The sequence below is a fragment of the Akebia trifoliata genome, chromosome 5, assembly GCF_017979445.1.
Source record: "Akebia trifoliata isolate Shusen 1 chromosome 5, ASM1797944v1, whole genome shotgun sequence".
In the NCBI taxonomy this organism is placed as follows: Eukaryota; Viridiplantae; Streptophyta; class Magnoliopsida; order Ranunculales; family Lardizabalaceae; genus Akebia; species Akebia trifoliata.
In genome coordinates, this window is record NC_141379.1 from 34,182,748 (window position 1) to 34,199,140 (window position 16,393).

A 16,393-nucleotide genomic window follows, 5' to 3' on the forward strand; every position below is an offset into this window, starting at 1 on the left:
CAAGCTGATGAGTTCTTTTAATTTTATATATATTTTTCTCTCTTAATATTTAATTTTGATCTAACTTAACTTGTCATTTAATTCTGTACTTGATTTATTTTCTTAATAAAATTGATTTGTACCCATCAAATATATCAAAATATGTTGTTTGTTATGAGAAGAAGAAAAAAAATGAAAATTTCAGAAGAAAAATATGACTTAGAGGTTCGTGCATGATTATATATATAAAATGAAATTTCCATTTCAATGGTGATTGGATACGTTTTTAAGAAAAAAAAATTGAGATCCTTATTCGTCTCCAACAGCATGGCCTATAAAACCTTTTCGAGATCAATTTCGTGACCTTTGATATCCCAACAACATCCATCCCAACGACTTATTGCCCTAGTTCGAAATAAGCATATTGCCCAGTGCCCTTCCTTTTTCCTCGTCTAGATCGAGCAGTAAATCCAACTTTACGTAATTGGGTAATTTATAGTCGTACATCGATACCCAAAAGAATTATTCTCATTGTAGTAAGAAAAAAAATAAAATTCCTCTAACCAAACTCTAAGAAAATACTTTTAGATTGATGTTGGAAAATCATAATCGCCACCTCCTAAACTAAAAGCTATCTCTCTTTAAAATCGAGAGTTGCTATTGGTACCCCATTTTTTACTCATAACACCCCAATTACAAAAAAATAAAAATAAAAAATTAAGTAAATGGTGTGGAATAAGTAAAAATTGAAGTGCCAATAGAAACTATAGATTTCTATTTTTCAGTTTTAATATTTTATAGGAGTCTAATCATAACTGTAAACAACTAGTGAAATTGTTTGAACGAGTGTGATTAATTTGAGTCAAACCTTTGTAATGTACAATGCTGTGCTTTAATCTTCAATTGGGTGATAAATAATTTAAGAAATTAGGTTGTAGTAAGTAAAAATTGGGGTGTCAATAACAGCTCTCTTGAAATTTTCTTAGATTCAAACAAACACAACAAACATTTTTCTTGGAACATGTTCTGTATAAACTTTGACCTCCCAGTTAAAAGCTTGTCCAGATTTCCGATACGGTGCGAGATTCTAAAAACTTTCTTACATTAAGGTACTTGACGTCCAGTTCACGTGACAGAGATTGCCGACTCCGCACTCATCCTTAGTCAAAGCAGACAGCTACGCTTTGGTGACAATTATAAATTTTTAGTTGAATTTGGCACACCACCTCCGGGTTTTGGTAAATATTTGAAATACTACATATATTTTAAAATTAACAACCCACCCCTTGACCACAGTCTTCACTAAGTGACTATCATAAAATGCACTAAGCGCGTTTGTCGAGATTGTAAGACGCGGGTGGATGTGCTCTCCAAGTTGTGACTTCAAGTCTTTATATGCTCCTCCACAAAAATATGACTACTTACCCGACATAACATGTGATTAGGATGGATGGTACGTGCGGTCCCAAGTAGCCCTGGATTGAAAATAAATTAAAAAATATATCATATATTACATGATTTTTCAGATAATTAAAGATTGAGATGATCAATCTAAATCACCTCGACATCATTTGTGAATAAGAGAAATGAGAAGAACAAATTGTCCCATTTCCCTTACGAACTTCTTTTTGCTTAGGCCTATTTCGATAAAACCATGCTTGTTATTGAGTATTGGAGGGTTTCAAAGAGGAAAAATTATATGTTTGTCAAAGAGATCAAATATAAGGGTAGTTAAGTCATTTTATAATTACTGTCATAGAAGACCTTGGTCTAGGGCTATATCAAATATTAACCAAAACCCGGAGGGTATGTCAAAATAGACTAATTTTTTTTAAAGGAAACTTCACTGTGTTTCACACTGCGCTGGCATGGTTGTGTGTACGGAACCATATATACTTCTCATCGAGATACGAATGACAATCACCTATGGTTCTGTAGCATGTCCACGTCAGCACATTGCGAAGCTCAAGTGACTTTTGAGGTTAGACCAGTGCGACTCGTTTTTTAATAAAAATATATCGAAAAACAAATCAATCTCGAACGTCAAATGAACTTCATCCGACGACCGAGTTTACTTTTGACATCACCAAACTATTAAATTTTCGGACCATGTTCTTAAGGCCGCAATCTGACCGGTCGAAGAGCGAAACATAGGGGGGAGAGAGAGAGTTTCAGATTTCCCCTTGTGAAGAACGATTTCTGTCTCTCATTTCTCTTCGATTCCGCGAAACCTTCGATCCATTTTTACGATTTCGACTATTTACTGGCTTTAATTCTCCTGCAAATGTTACTTCTAATGTCGAAACTATGAATTTTTAAGAGTTTCAAAGGGATTAAGGGGAAGATTTTCTGAAATTTTAGTTAAATTTGGGGTTTTTGTTGGGAGTTATGGGTTCGGAAGATAAAGATCTTTTGGAAGAAGGCGGTGGAGGTGGGATGTTGTTTGGTTCCTCATCGATTTCATGTTCGATTTGTCTCGAAATTGTGGCGGATAATAGGAGCAGATCGAGGGCGAAGCTGCAATGTGGACACGAATTTCATCTCGGTCGGTGAAAAATCCTTTTTTCCCCTATTTAATCTGAAAAAGTTCATGTTTTTGTTTTTGTTTATAAAATTTTACTGAAATTGATGAATTGTGGAAATCTGTTGTTAATGATGTTTGTGCGGGAAACTTAAGGTAGATTGTAGTTGTTGTGGCTCGTAAATTTTAACAGAAAAATTTAATCTTGTTAGAAATTTTGTATATTGTTGAATATGTGTTATGTAATTGGGGGTGTTTTGCAAATTTATTATCTGGTTGCCATTGGACACCAAGGCTGGTTGATGAAGCCAACCAGTTATTTGAAATCCTTTGCGAAGGTGAAAAATGAATGTGTTATCGTCTCAAAGCTTCTTAGGTCATTTTCCGATTGGTAGTTCATCATTCAGCATTCACTCTTACCAAGATTACGACTTTGATTAGGATGCTTGACAGCCACAACAATTCCTTTAATGGAAATAATGAATTGGCACATTCTCACATGATTGCCTAAGGATGGCATAGTGTCACGTAACTCATTAATCGTGAAAATTTGAATTATGTGTGGCAATAGGATATTCTTTTTGGGGAGTGTGTGGGGAGGGGGGGGGGGGGGTGGAGGGGAATCAATTCCTGTACAGTTATTTCAATACTGGAGGAATACCTGTCAAAATCCCTAAGCTAATTGTGAAAGTGTGGTGACCACGCTAGGGTTTGTGCAATTCTATTTATGTAAGTGAGGGAGTGGAGGGGAATCAATTCCTATCTAGTTATTTGAAAACAGAAGGAATATTTTTCAGAATCCTAAAGCTAATCATGAAACTGCGGAGGCTCTGTTAGGGTTTGTGCAATTCTATATTTATATATAATGATAATGGCGATATCATTCTTATGAAGGGTATAATACAACATTATCACAAGACACAAGGGGCTGAGAAGTGGATAAATGCTGTATGAAAATATCTCTTCCCATCAGGAGAGGTGTGGTGGCGCAAAACTTTAGTTGTTTGTGTAAAGAGAACGGGGACTCGTCTAGCCATGTTCTTCTACACTGTTGAGTTGCAAAACAGATTTGGGATCACTTCCTTTCCTTGTTCGGTATTTTGGGCTGCTTACCTTGTACTGTACTGTCATTGTTCGAGTCTTGGCTTCACTGGGGCACTTCTTTTAGTGAGGCTAAGTGGATTTTGAGAAGCATCACTCCTTTCGCTATTTGTTGGGGCATTTGGAATGAACGTAATAGAAGGATTTTTATAGGGAAAGAGCTTCCTCTTCATGGCATTGTGATCTCAATTGTAGTTTTTATTTTTTACTGGGGCAAAGTCTTTACTGTGTTTAGGGTGTGTTCTTCGAAGATTTTATTGTAAGATGGGATAGGGTTTGTAATTTGGTGGTGGAGTAACCTAATGGGGCTGCTGTTTTCATTTCTTTGGGCTGGCAATCTCGACCACCAGAATGTTGTTGTAACTTTTTTTTTTTTTCTTAAATAAATTTCTTCTTATATAAAAAAAAAAACTTCCCCATTTTTTCCTCCCAAAGTCCTTTAGCTAATTGACTACTATCGTGGAAGATAGCTTAGTGAATTGTTAATCCTCTCAACTAGAAAGCTTATGGAGGGGTGGCAAGTGGTTTTGGTAACATTTGTTTTATATTGTATGCATTTCCACATTCATAGGAAACAAACTGGTCTAGTGATCCTTTTGATGCATAAATATAAAAGCTGTTCTTGCCTAGTAACAATTGTATTAGAGGACGAAAAAAAGGAGGGCGGGGGTTGAGGGATCTTATTTTACAATAGGGAGACATATAGCTTACTATGGATTAATAATTACTTTTTCATTTTATTCTTTCATGTAGAAAGTTGGCTGGATGTATAGTTTACTTGATCTTGGGCAGCTATTTTAAGCCACGTCTCATCTGTCAATTGTCTTAGAAAAATGGTTCATTTCAGTTGCCTTGGCTTTACCTATGATCCCGGACTTGTGGTCCACATAAGGTTTCAGTATTCATTTTTGAGTGTTCAATTGATGTTACTGGTAAGAATAAATTCTAGGGTAGCATACTGTCTTTTTTTCTATTTTTTTCTTTCTTTTCATGTTTGTGCTTGATGTTTCCTGCTTTATATACTCTTAAATGCCAATTTTCATTTGTACTCTGCATACCTTGATTGGGGAATGTGTTGCAATTATATCCTCCTTACAATTGTAGTGTCCACTTAAGACTTTAGTGTTATATCTTTTGTAATTTTTAATAGATGAATGGTCTTCTGTATTTTATGATCATTGCTTGTACATAATCCTGTATTTTCTTTCTTATTATTTTCTGTCTTGATTTCCTTCAGACTGTATTGGTTCAGCATTCAATGTAAAGGGAGTGATGCAGTGCCCTAATTGTCGAAAAATTGAGAAAGGTCAATGGCTTTATGCAAATGGTTGTCGCTCACTTCCTGAGCTTAGCATGGATGACTGGACACATGATGATGATCCTCAAGATCTAAACTATTCCGAAATGGTAAAAAAGAGAATCTTCATGGATTGACTCATGTTGATAAAAAATTATAAGACCCACATCTTTGGTTACTTTACTTTGTTGTGCTTGTCCAAGAGGATTGTTTCACCTTCTAAAATTGTTTTTTCCATATGCAACTAGTCAATTGGACCATTATTATTTTGAACAAACGCAATTGATTAGAGACAAATTGTTTACCATTATTTAGTGTCTACATACCTTGTGAATTGTTGTTGGTTTTGTTACCATGAATTTGCAAAGACACCAAATGTAATGATATCTAACCAAATAATGATTGGGAAGATAATTTGTTTGATGTCAATAAAAAATGGGAATATACAAGAAAGTATGCTAATCAGCTGGACATTTTGTAAAGGAATGCTTTTTTTATTTCAGCTGGTTGAGTAGGTCTTTTATTCGCTCATATGGATGAGTTGATGGCCAAGACTTACTACGTGTGCAAAGTGAAATGTTGGATGTTTGAAAGTCGTAATTTGCATTGTCCTAATAATGATTGGAAGGTTATTCTTATTCATAAATGGTGCTTGCTTTGCAGCTACATATCTGAAAGAGTGTCATGCTTGGCTTCTCGGTCTTGTTTAATGTTCTTTGTACATTAAGGCTTGGAAAAAATTCTGCAACCACTTTTACATGTTTCTAATTTTATTTTGTTGGGTTTTAACCTCTTTTGTAGCCATTTGGAGTTCATTGGTGCCCTTTTGGTGGATTGACTCGGCTTTCTTCATCATTTGAGTGAGTATGATCTCTCAATTATGAGATTCCATTTGATTTCATTTTTTCTCTTGTTTTTCTTAGCTTAAACTCTGTGATTGAACGGTTAAGTGCATTATGTAAGATTTTACTCCTTTATATTACTAAAAGCTTCATCTTCATCTAAGCCTCAATCTCACCTATTTGTGGTTGGCTGCATGAATCCTGCCTTATGCCATTCCAAATATCTAGGGCCATCTCCTGTGCTGTTGTGTAAACCTCCGGTTCACATCTTTTCCCGTTTCCCTTTTTGACTTTACCAGTGCACTTAATCTTATAACTGCCATCTATTCCTTCAATGGGCATGTCCAGACCATCTTGTTTATTTAATTATTTTTACAATCTGTGGCTGCATGAATCTTGTTCTGCGGCTTCTTCTGTTCCATTCTATCTAGGGCCATATCCTCACTGAGTGTGCACTCAACACTCCCCCTCCCCTTCCCCCATGAGGGTGGACAGAATCGAACCTGTGACCTATACGAACCTAGCGCTCTGCTACCATGTTGACAACCATTTACCCAAAAAGACCGATCTGATGGGGAAGGCACAACTATGAATATAAAAGGGTCATAGGTCGAACTGGGGCACGATACGTGAGCATGTGACACCCAGGAACGGCGGTGGATAACACAACACTCAACACTCCCCCTCACTCATAAAAGTGGAAAATTCCTTCGAGGAGACTCAAACCCGTGACCTATACGATCCTACTCCTACATTGATTGTGTCCAAACCATCTCAATGGAGTTTCTCTCAGTTTATCATCTGTTGAAGCTACTCCTACATTTTCTTGATTGCTTTAAATTTATCTTTTGTATGCTTTCCATTCATTCGATTCAACATCCTCAGCTGCTGAACTCATTCTATTAACATGATGCTTCTTGACAGCCCTTTAGCTCCACAAAACATAGTTGGTCTGATTGCCATCTTATAAAAGTTTCCTTGTAATTTGATTGATGTGTCTGTCACATAGCACATCATGGTGCAGGATGCTCATGATATATTGTTGTGTCTCATCTCAGCTCCCTCAATCTTCGTTTTTTTGGGATCAGGAAAGCTCCTTTATGTGGAGGTTTTCTTTTAGGGGAGCAAGTAAATGGAAATAATCAAAGATCCATTAAAAATGTTAAATGCATCTAGTTGCCTTTAAATGGAACCCAATAAAGCTACAAGCCCAAACCCCTTTAAATTGAAGTATTACTTCAGATTTTCACATCATCACAACAAACCAGTCATGGAATGGCAACATCGATACAAGCTCTGAGAAGTCTTTCCAAGTATGACCTTAATATCCTTCACCTAATTGCCTATTTGTAACACTCAATTTTAGACGCTATCCTTGAACTGATGCAAATCAAGTATACATTTCCTCAATTATAAAGTTAATCACTGCTTGCTGTTCTGATATTTTGGTGTTCTAAATCATGCAGGGAAGGGGATTTAGCATCAACTGCATGTAAGTTCTTTTATCTTTTACTAAACCTTATTCTGTTTATGATTATGGCTTTATGTAAATCGGTCATAATGGAATTTCATTTAATGAAGATCATGATCTAGTGGGACACCATACTATCTTCGCCGAACATACAGCTGCTGCACATTCATGCCCATATTTTGCCTATTTCCAGCCACTCCAACCTTCGTCGTCAAATTCCAACGAGGGTATTGCTGATGGACCTGGCTTCAATCATCACTGGAATGGCCTGTCTGGACCTAGTGACATTTCCAATGCCCATACTTTTACTGCTGTTGATCTCCATTACCAAACTTGGGACCACCCGTCATCTCCTTTCTCTCCAACTAGTAACCATATCAGTGCTGCTGATCAGGCTTCTATTTCATCCATCTCACTAAGGTCTACAAGGGGTGATTCTGATGGTCTACCAAGATTGCATCCTTTTCTTCTTGGTCACGGGTAAGTGTTGATGATCTTGTCTAATAATTTCCCTTACAGCATTGTGACTTCATGGTAACAAAAAACTCTTTTTTTTTCCTTTTATCTCGTCTTTTTCCGAAGTTTTCCCTTGCCTTTTTAAACCCATATTCCGCGACTATACTGTTTTCTACTATTGTATTCTTAAATTATTAACTTTGCATCCATCATCTTATGTACAGGTCTGGTCCTAGAGCCGGGAGCTCAGTTGTCTCCCCCATGGCTCCAACGTATCCAGGCAGCAACTCTCGAGCCCATGATCGGGCCCACGGTGTCCGCGCATACCATCAACAGCAACATCCCAGTTCATCTAGTATGCGCTCACCCATATTTTCTAGTGTCAGAAGATCTACCGGTCCTAGGGCTCCTCTTGGACCACTTGCTTCATCATCTGATCAGTCCAGTGGCTTTTATATATTTCCTTCTTCAGGGTCATCTGGTAGAAACCTCCAAGAATCGGATAATTTGTTAAGGAACCATTTCTATGCATGGGAACATGATCAATTTGCTCCGTTCCCATTGATCCCGGTAGATAGAGAATCAAATTGGTGGAGACCATTTCATCAGGCTGGAGGCGGATCTGATTCTGGCAGCAGAGCGAGTAGCTATTGGCACAGGAACAGCTCCGATACGACCTTGTCGCAGAGTCGCTCAGAAAATTCGTCCTATCAGCCAATACACCCAGCTGGTCAGATGCATCCTTTTATATGAAACCCATCTCTTCTGTGACTGAAAACAAAAACAAAATTACATGAGAAATGGTTATGCTTTTGAGTCTGTAAATTGCAACAGAACTTTATCAGTTGTGTGGCTCTGAAAACTGATAAACGATATTTTGGAATTCAGTCAAAGCGTGTGGTGTTTTTGGCTTCCTTTAATCCCTGGCCTTACACTGTTTTTAAGTATTTGAACTTAGTAGACCCTTTGGCGCGGGAAGCCAATAACAACCCAAATGTTGTTTGGGGTACTTCAAAGGCCCTGTCCAGATTACAACACTGGAGGATCTGTTAGGCAGGTTTGCCAAAATTATTTGTTCAGCAGGTAGACCTCTGAACAAGTGACTGTACATCATGCTATATCAATGAAATATAGGCATGAAATGAGCAAGGAAGATTGGTTTTAATTCAACAGAATTTCAATCAATCTTTAAAAAAGACTCCCATGCATGTTCAAAGGTGTGGTTAAGGATTTTGCAGGGTTGCCCAAGTTTTTCCTGCACTGCAAGCCAAGTCTCAAGAGTTATTTGTGGAGTTTCACACCTTTGGTCTGTACTTCAGCAAACAACTCCTTTAAGTTTGATGATGATGGCTAAAGAGGCCATTGATGAAGTTGAAAAAGTAAATATAAGCTCCCTTTGTTTCAATTTAATATAATATTTTTTTAGCCAAAAAAACTACCATGAGGCATTAATGATTTCGAACTCCGCACTCCTCCTTAAGCTGCAAATTGCAGCAAGTCACATAAAATAAGAATTTGTTATCTTTATCCACTTTGTCACAGGGACAATAAAACCTCTTCCATTTCACTTCTCCAGAGCTGTTATTTAGAGTGAGTTCACATCTTTATTTTTGTGTGCACTTATTGTGGGTATCTCCACCCTTTGGGTGAGACTAATCCCACGGTCACATGCACTGCCCCCTCGGGAAGTCCTATGTGCAGCTGGTTGAGTTGAGGGTCAATCGGACCCTGGAGGGTGGCCCCAAGGAATTCATAGCTTCGTGGGGTTTTGAAAACTTGACCTACCATTCCTGAGGAGCTTATCAAGGCTCAGCTTGCCATTAGGCCAATCCTGTGAATTCATGTCTAATGATTATGAAGCCGAATGTTCAGTAAATGCATCTGAGCTCGTTTCAGAAGTCTATTGAGTTGACTTTGAATCCGTTGATCGAGTTGACTATGACGCTGTTGATTCAGTTGATTCACTTTGTGCATAAACCCCGTAATTGACTCTTGCAAACTGGGCCGCCTAGCCCACTGATAGCTCAACTGAAGGATCCGCGGTAGAAGAGCTTAACCCCGAATAAGGAAATGCAACTGCAAGTAAAAGCGCTTGTTTGGTTGTTCTCGTAAATTTTTGTTACTTGATAGCGCTCAATTGATCGCCGGTACAAAGTTTTGCATGTCACAACAGTTTCCCTTAAAAACTGGCACCAACTTTATCATCCCAATTCCCAAGCAGCAATCACCACTATAGAGAAAAACATTGCAACATAGCACCTGCAAAAAACTGTAATGCATATCGTTGTGACACATGCAAAGTTTTGCAGTGATTTTATTCTGCAAAAAATTCCGATCTTTCTGATGGAAAACTACCATGTTTCATGGCTAATGGAGAGGATCAAAAGCGGAACGGCTGCAAATATTCATTTTATGCTGATTTGCAGGCTAGTGGGAGTATAGGGATTAGGGATTCTTGTTCCATTGGTAATGGTCCTGGGCCCTGGTCTTAGACCAAATTAAGTTGGGCTTCAGGATCCAGTCATGTACCGGCCCATGATGAAAGATTCCACCCCACTATTTATAGATGACGAATCCATTGGAATCGATATTCACCTCTGGAGGTGAACTTTCCCTCAAAAGAGTCGTCTTCATCTCAATCTCGATATTAGGGTTTCGTTTTTTATCCTGGTGAGTTGTAATTTGATTTAGAATTTTATCAGAATTTCTATCTGCTTTTAATTCTTGCTGCTCAACCCGTATTGGATCTTAGATTCGCGGTTTCGAATCAAGTCATCAGTAGATATGATCATGAGTCGATGTGAATCCAATTTATTTTTCTTTGATCTTCAAGGTATTTAATCGGTTCAATTTCTGGTTTTTTTTTTTTGTTGCAATTTCTCTATACGAGTTACAGAGTAATTGATGGTGAAATAGCTACGTTGATCCGAGTTAAATCCCTAAATTACATTGTTGGGATTTGGGGTTTTTGGTTTCGATCAAGATCGTGGTTTTTGAAGATCCGTGTGTTAATATTTCAGATTGGTTGTTGGGAGATGGACATTTGGAAAAAAAAAATTGTTTCTTAAGAGAGATAATTTAGTTATTTGAAACCCTAGATTAATTGGATCTTTGTTAGGAAATTGGGATTTTAAAGAGGGAGCTTGATCATGGATGGTAACAAAGATGAAGCGTCGAGATGCATCAGTATTGCCAAAGCAGCTCTTGCATCCGGTGACAAGAAACGTGCGGTGAAATTCATTAGAATTGCCCAACGTCTTAACCATAATCTCCCCATTGATGATCTGTTGGCTGCCTGCGAAAACCTAGAGTCTACTTCCTTCACACCTACAGCGGCTGCGGAGAAATGTGTTTTTCAAAATTCAAGAGAGGCTGAACCCTCTAAATCCGCTGAGTTTCCAAATGGGGACCGGAGTTACACTGAAGAGCACGTTAAGTTGATTCGTGAAGTCAAGAGAAACAATGATTATTACGCGGTTCTTGGTGTGGAAAAGAACTGTTCGGTTGAGGAGATTAGACGAGCATATAAGAAACTTTCTCTTAAGGTTCACCCCGACAAGAACAAGGCCCCGGGATCCGAAGAAGCATTTAAGAAAGTTTGCAAGGCTTTCAAGTGCTTGACCGATGAAGAATCGAGGAGACAGTATGATCAAATTGATCTGGTTGAAGATTTCGAGTACAATCAACAGCATAATATCAGGAGGAGGAGGAGAAGGGCCACCTCACATGACATGTTTGATGATGATTTTGATCCGGGTGAAATATTTAGATCATTCTGTGCTCAGACGGGGTCTACGTTTCATACTGCTCATGTGTATAGGACTAGAGGAATGGCGACCCAGCAAAGGGAAAGTTCTCATGGAGGAGGATTTAATGTCATGGTTCTTCTTCAGATCTTGCCCTTCTTGATTATTTTCTTGATTGCGTATTTGCCTTTCTCTGAGCCAGAATTTTCTCTCCAGAAGAATTATTCTTATGAGTTTCCAAAGGTTACGGTAAATAATGGGGTAGAATTTTTTGTAAAATCATCTGATTTTGATCAGAAGTTTCCATTTGGAAGTCCTTCTAGAACAAACTTCGAGGATCAGGTTGAGAGAGAATACAAAAATATGCTTGGTCGGTATTGTCATGTTGAACTTCAAAGGCGTCAGTGGAACAGAAAGTACCCAACTCCTCACTGTGACAAGCTGCACAATCTTGGATTAGCATGAAGGTTTGATGAGGTGCGACACTCTTTAATTATGAGATATAGGATAAGATTTTGTGTTGATTTTTTTTTTTTCTTTCATTACTGAGTATATGTCTCTGTAACGAAAGATGGATTTTTACCTTAAATTATCTATATATTGTGAATTTTTGCCTGTAAGATGGATACCCATTTTTCAAATGCATGAAAAAGTGTAAGAAACACATCCAATCCTCTTTCCCTCATTGATGCTGTGCCAACCCTGAAATTAGAAGGGGTGTAACTTTTGATTTGGGTGTCTGTTTAGATTATATAATATATGCTTTCGGGGTAGCTTGATAAGATCTAGCCGGCCATAACAACTTCGTCTTCTTTGTCATTCTAAAATTCTTATATTTGTATCATGGGTTCATTTTTGTAGTTTTTTGGGGACAGTTTCAGCTTTTAGTAGTTTCATAATTTTATCTATAGATGTGTTTACGTATTAGGATTTTCTTTCAGCGATCAAAGATACTAACCCTTGTGATATTGAAAATGGTTAGATCGACTTTAGGGTTTAGTTTACCAATCAAGCTTTCTTTTATGTAGTCGTAGTCAGTTTTGCAACTACCTCTATAAACTGACGAGTTTTTTACTCGTCTTCTTCTTCTATTCTCTATGTTGAGTGATTTGTCTGTCTTACTTGCTCTCTGAAAACAAACTATTGGGCATACATACATAGGTGATATTCGCTAAAAGATTTATGGGAAAGATTCTTGCCTGATGTATCTCGTACAGTTGTGCTTTAACTATCTTCCCTATCATTGCCAATGAACAATAAATAAATGAATCAACTATGTATTATATAGATGAGGAAACTTGAGATTTGGTCATAAATACAGATACCCCATGTTGGTCATGTCAAATATCGCCACATGGCACACTCGCCCCCCCTCTAAGCTATCAACTTTTGGCCCTCCCTTTAGTGTACCTCCACACCAAAAATCATCCTGAATGATGAAAATTTCTTGTTTTCTTATCTTCTAATTAAATGGGTGGAATATTTTCAAGTTTTTTGTGAGGTAACCTCGAGTTTTCAGAGTCATGGGGGTTTCTACATTAGCTGGTAAAATTTGCAATGGCATCTTATTGATATTTGTTGCTTCTATGGAGGTAATCAGACTGACAAATAATGGTGATCATTTTGTTTGTTGCACTTTGGGCTTTGCAGCACCGGTTATAGCCTAATCTAAAACTTGGAGCATTGGGTTACATCTTTTGCTGGTTTATATTGTTTCTGTTTTGACAGATATTTTGTAAATATGATGTGTTTTGTTGATTGGGGGTATTCTGTTGCACTGATAAGCTTGTTGTGCTCTGGGTTCTTGCAGGAGTTATGGTTAGTAGGTAGACAAGTTTGAGTTCTATAGCGCGACAGGTCTGACGGATGAAGGCTGACATGCTGTGTGCTGAGATGACTCGGCAATTGGGGGCAGACTGATCAGTCACTCACCTGGACTCATCCTTCTGAAATTGTGGTCCAGCAGAGGGTACCGGCAACCACATACCAAAAAACTTCCCATTTGGTAAGTAAATATGTAGGCATGAAAAATGAGGCATCCACATGGGGGCCGGCCTCGGCTCCTCCATGGGAAGCCTAGCTGCTGAGGCATTTTTCTTATGAAACAATTAATGAAAATTTTACTATTTTTTTCATGTACGATGGAAAAATGGATATGTAAGAGATTTTAGCTTTGATTCTCATGAGACTTGCATCCTTCTTCAATGACCTTTCTAGAGAATGGGTAATGTTATTTTGTTAAATATCTCAATACCCTTTTGTTATTGAGGGAAGTCCTGTGATAAGTCTGTGGTGTGTGCTTTTGTTGTAATTGGTTTCATCAACACATGCCCATGGAAGGACATGAAAATGGATTAGGGCCACCTGGTGATTCTCAATTTATTGAGTCTGGATATCTGTTACTTGATTCTCTTTAAATATGGAGAGTTACTATTGCCACACCAACTTTTACTAATGCCATACCCACTCTGTGCAATTCTTTGGCACCAACTTTTTCTTAATGTCTGTTAATTGAATTATGTTCTATGGGGTTGGGAACGATAACCAATCTTTTTTCCTATTCCATCACTATACACATTTTCTTCTTCAAGTTGTGGTGGCTAAAGAGTTTCTAAATAGGTGTTAAAAGGAATAAAAGCATGTTAGTGTTTTTCCATAAGCTGCTTTTGAATAATTTGGGGATTTTATTATTATTATTATTATTATTATTAGAGAGTTTCTATTGCCGCACCAATGCCAAGCCCTGTGCTAGTTCTTTGGTGATTTACATATAAATTGGGGTGGCGTTAGCTAGAGTTAGTGTGGCAATAGAATCTCTCTAATACTATTTTTTAAGTTTCTAAATTGGCATTTATAATATTATATCGAGACAAAAAAGGGTTAATCTCTGCCATGCTTGCAAAATTTTTTTTTTTTTGGGAAAGATAAATGGATGACTCTGCAAAAGAAAGGAAATATGATTTAGAAAAATTTGAGTGAATGAAAGAGATTCGGAAAAATGTGCTATTTCCCCTTTAAACTATGAGATTGGGGAGGTTCAACAAGGGAAAAGTTCCAAGTTATTTTCAATGTTTTGAAGCCTCATTTCCAGAGCTGATGCATTGGCTTCATCTTCTTTGCTTTTCCTCTTTCTATGCACTCATTGATCTTTTTCTCTATAATAATTTTTAGGATTTTCTTGGTTATTCATCAATTTTACCTAAATCAAGTATGTGGTCGTTTGATCATTGTGATATCTAGAAAGAATTAGTATCGATTTAAAGTATTGTACTTCAAAATCCTGATATTGGAAGGAGGATTTGAGAGGTCAAAGTGGAAGAATTGAATTGGAGGAGATTGTCCCTACGTCCTACCTTTTTGTCTCTTCTGAGCATAGGAGGGGCATACTTACAAGAAATGGAGGTAGGAGGTAGGGTATGTCCTTTTCATCCGTAGGTAGTTAGGGAAGGTCGACCTTGTCCTCGGTCAATTGTCCGGTTAGACACTACATGCTATTAACACCTAATCTCAATAGGTAAAGCATGGCTGTCTCATACCCGAATTGGCCATTTGTTTGGTGACTCTATGATGTATTGAAAGATACATCATAGAGTCAAGATTAATGTTGGAGTGATCTCGATGGGGGACATATGGGAGATATTTTGATGTGGTGGTGCACACATGCTTATAGATATGTTTTCTCTGAGGTACGAGTAAAACGTGTCTACGAACATGCACGCGGCACCATGTCAAGGTGTCCCTAGTGTGTCTCTTCCTGAGGTCACTTTAGCACGTCAATTGTCTGGAAAAAGCATTTTTAGAATAAAAACATGAGAAACACTCTCTCAATACATTTTCAAATGAGTATTGTCAATGTATTAAATATATTAAAGAGATATTTTAATCATTAACTAAAAACGTAATTTCATTCTTGTCAAAAATGATAATTTCAAATTTATCAATACCCTCGGGAACCTGAGAAGCTTGAAGCAATATAGATTTTTGAGTTGGTTCCGAAGAGAGTTTCTAGCTTTGACCCCATCATTGGCTCTCCTTTATAATATGACACATGGATTTTTGTGTCTATTTCATATCCCTACTTCTAAACAAACCTCTCTGCCATCCCCACATGTCCTATAAGCCCAAAATTCCTAAACGCTACCTAAAAAGGAATTCACTTAGAATAAGTCCAAAATTTTCCAAATGCTACCTAAACCTACCCAAAAAAGAAAAATCGATCTCTAGGATTATAAAAGACATTGTATTTACATTGAGCTTTCCTCCCTTCGAAGGGTACTCTAAAAATTCTCTTGGGATAGTTGTGTAAACATCTATATTATAAAACACAATTAAGTTGTTACAATTTTGTATTTTTTGAGATATAGTTAAATGTCTTCTCCTGTTGGACAAATGTATCATCTACCTATACTATATTTATTTTATCATTTCTTTTTGCTTCTTTAACCCATTTTGTTGTTTTTCATTTTCTATTTTTTAATCTTAATTTTTTTAATAGTCGTGATAATATGATGAGTAATGCTGGGGTGACATAGTAGTTCTACTGTGATTCTCACAATTCTAACGTGGCTTAATATCCACGTCATCCACTTAATGAGTTAGCAGCCACATCATCTTTTATTATTAAAAAAAAAAAATAGAAACTTGGTGAAGAAGTTAAAAAAATAGAAACTTGGTAAAGAAGCTAACATCTTCTCCTCTTCTCTCCTTATTTCTTAGATGAAGTCATCTCCTATCTTCTTCTCTTCTCTCCTTATTTCTTAGATTGAAGTTAACAAGCCCAAATACTTAAGTATTTATGGCTCATCAAGTATTTGTTTGTCTTTTATTTTGGCCTTTTGGATTTTACTATTGAAAATTCCATAACTGACGTTGAACAAAAGCTCCACTCACTCACTCACTCTCTCTCTCTTATTTTGTCTTCTCCTTGAATCTCGAAAGCTCCATTGAAGTTTGAAGCATTCATCGCAAACAATGATCCCT

General features: G+C 37.3%; 2 protein-coding genes across 4 annotated transcripts; both read left to right on the forward strand.

Annotated features, from left to right (window-relative positions):
• The first annotated feature begins 2,088 nt into the window (after positions 1 to 2,088).
• On the forward strand, positions 2,089 to 8,587 carry LOC147402462 (E3 ubiquitin-protein ligase IPI1-like). 3 transcript variants are annotated; one of them, XM_086444132.1, is made up of 7 exons: positions 2,089 to 2,524; positions 4,839 to 5,008; positions 5,700 to 5,758; positions 7,207 to 7,232; positions 7,322 to 7,691; positions 7,892 to 8,022; positions 8,140 to 8,587. In XM_086444132.1, the coding sequence occupies exons 1-7, from the start codon at positions 2,368 to 2,370 to the stop codon at positions 8,418 to 8,420; spliced, it is 1,194 nt and encodes a 397-aa protein (XP_086300258.1). In that variant the 5' UTR covers positions 2,089 to 2,367; the 3' UTR covers positions 8,421 to 8,587. The 3 variants fall into 3 exon arrangements, with proteins under 3 accessions (XP_086300258.1, XP_086300257.1, XP_086300256.1); XM_086444131.1 differs by having other exon boundaries at positions 7,334 to 7,691; positions 7,892 to 8,587; XM_086444130.1 differs by having other exon boundaries at positions 2,090 to 2,524; positions 7,892 to 8,587.
• A 1,665-nt stretch (positions 8,588 to 10,252) lies between these two features.
• Positions 10,253 to 13,656, forward strand: LOC147402463 (DnaJ heat shock amino-terminal domain protein (DUF1977)). Its single transcript, XM_086444133.1, has 2 exons — positions 10,253 to 11,890; positions 13,224 to 13,656. The coding sequence occupies exon 1, from the start codon at positions 10,817 to 10,819 to the stop codon at positions 11,876 to 11,878; it is 1,062 nt and encodes a 353-aa protein (XP_086300259.1). The 5' UTR covers positions 10,253 to 10,816; the 3' UTR covers positions 11,879 to 11,890; positions 13,224 to 13,656.
• The last annotated feature ends 2,737 nt before the right edge of the window (positions 13,657 to 16,393 follow it).

Coding starts and splice junctions, on each gene's coding strand:
- LOC147402462 (XM_086444130.1), top strand. CDS start 2,368: ATGGGTTCGGAAGATAAAGATCTTTTGGAAGAAGGCGGTGGAGGTGGG. Junction 2,525..4,838: donor TGGACACGAATTTCATCTCG/GTCGGTGAAAAA, acceptor GATTTCCTTCAG/ACTGTATTGGTTCAGCATTC. Junction 7,692..7,891: donor CCTTTTCTTCTTGGTCACGG/GTAAGTGTTGAT, acceptor TCTTATGTACAG/GTCTGGTCCTAGAGCCGGGA.
- LOC147402463 (XM_086444133.1), top strand. CDS start 10,817: ATGGATGGTAACAAAGATGAAGCGTCGAGATGCATCAGTATTGCCAAA.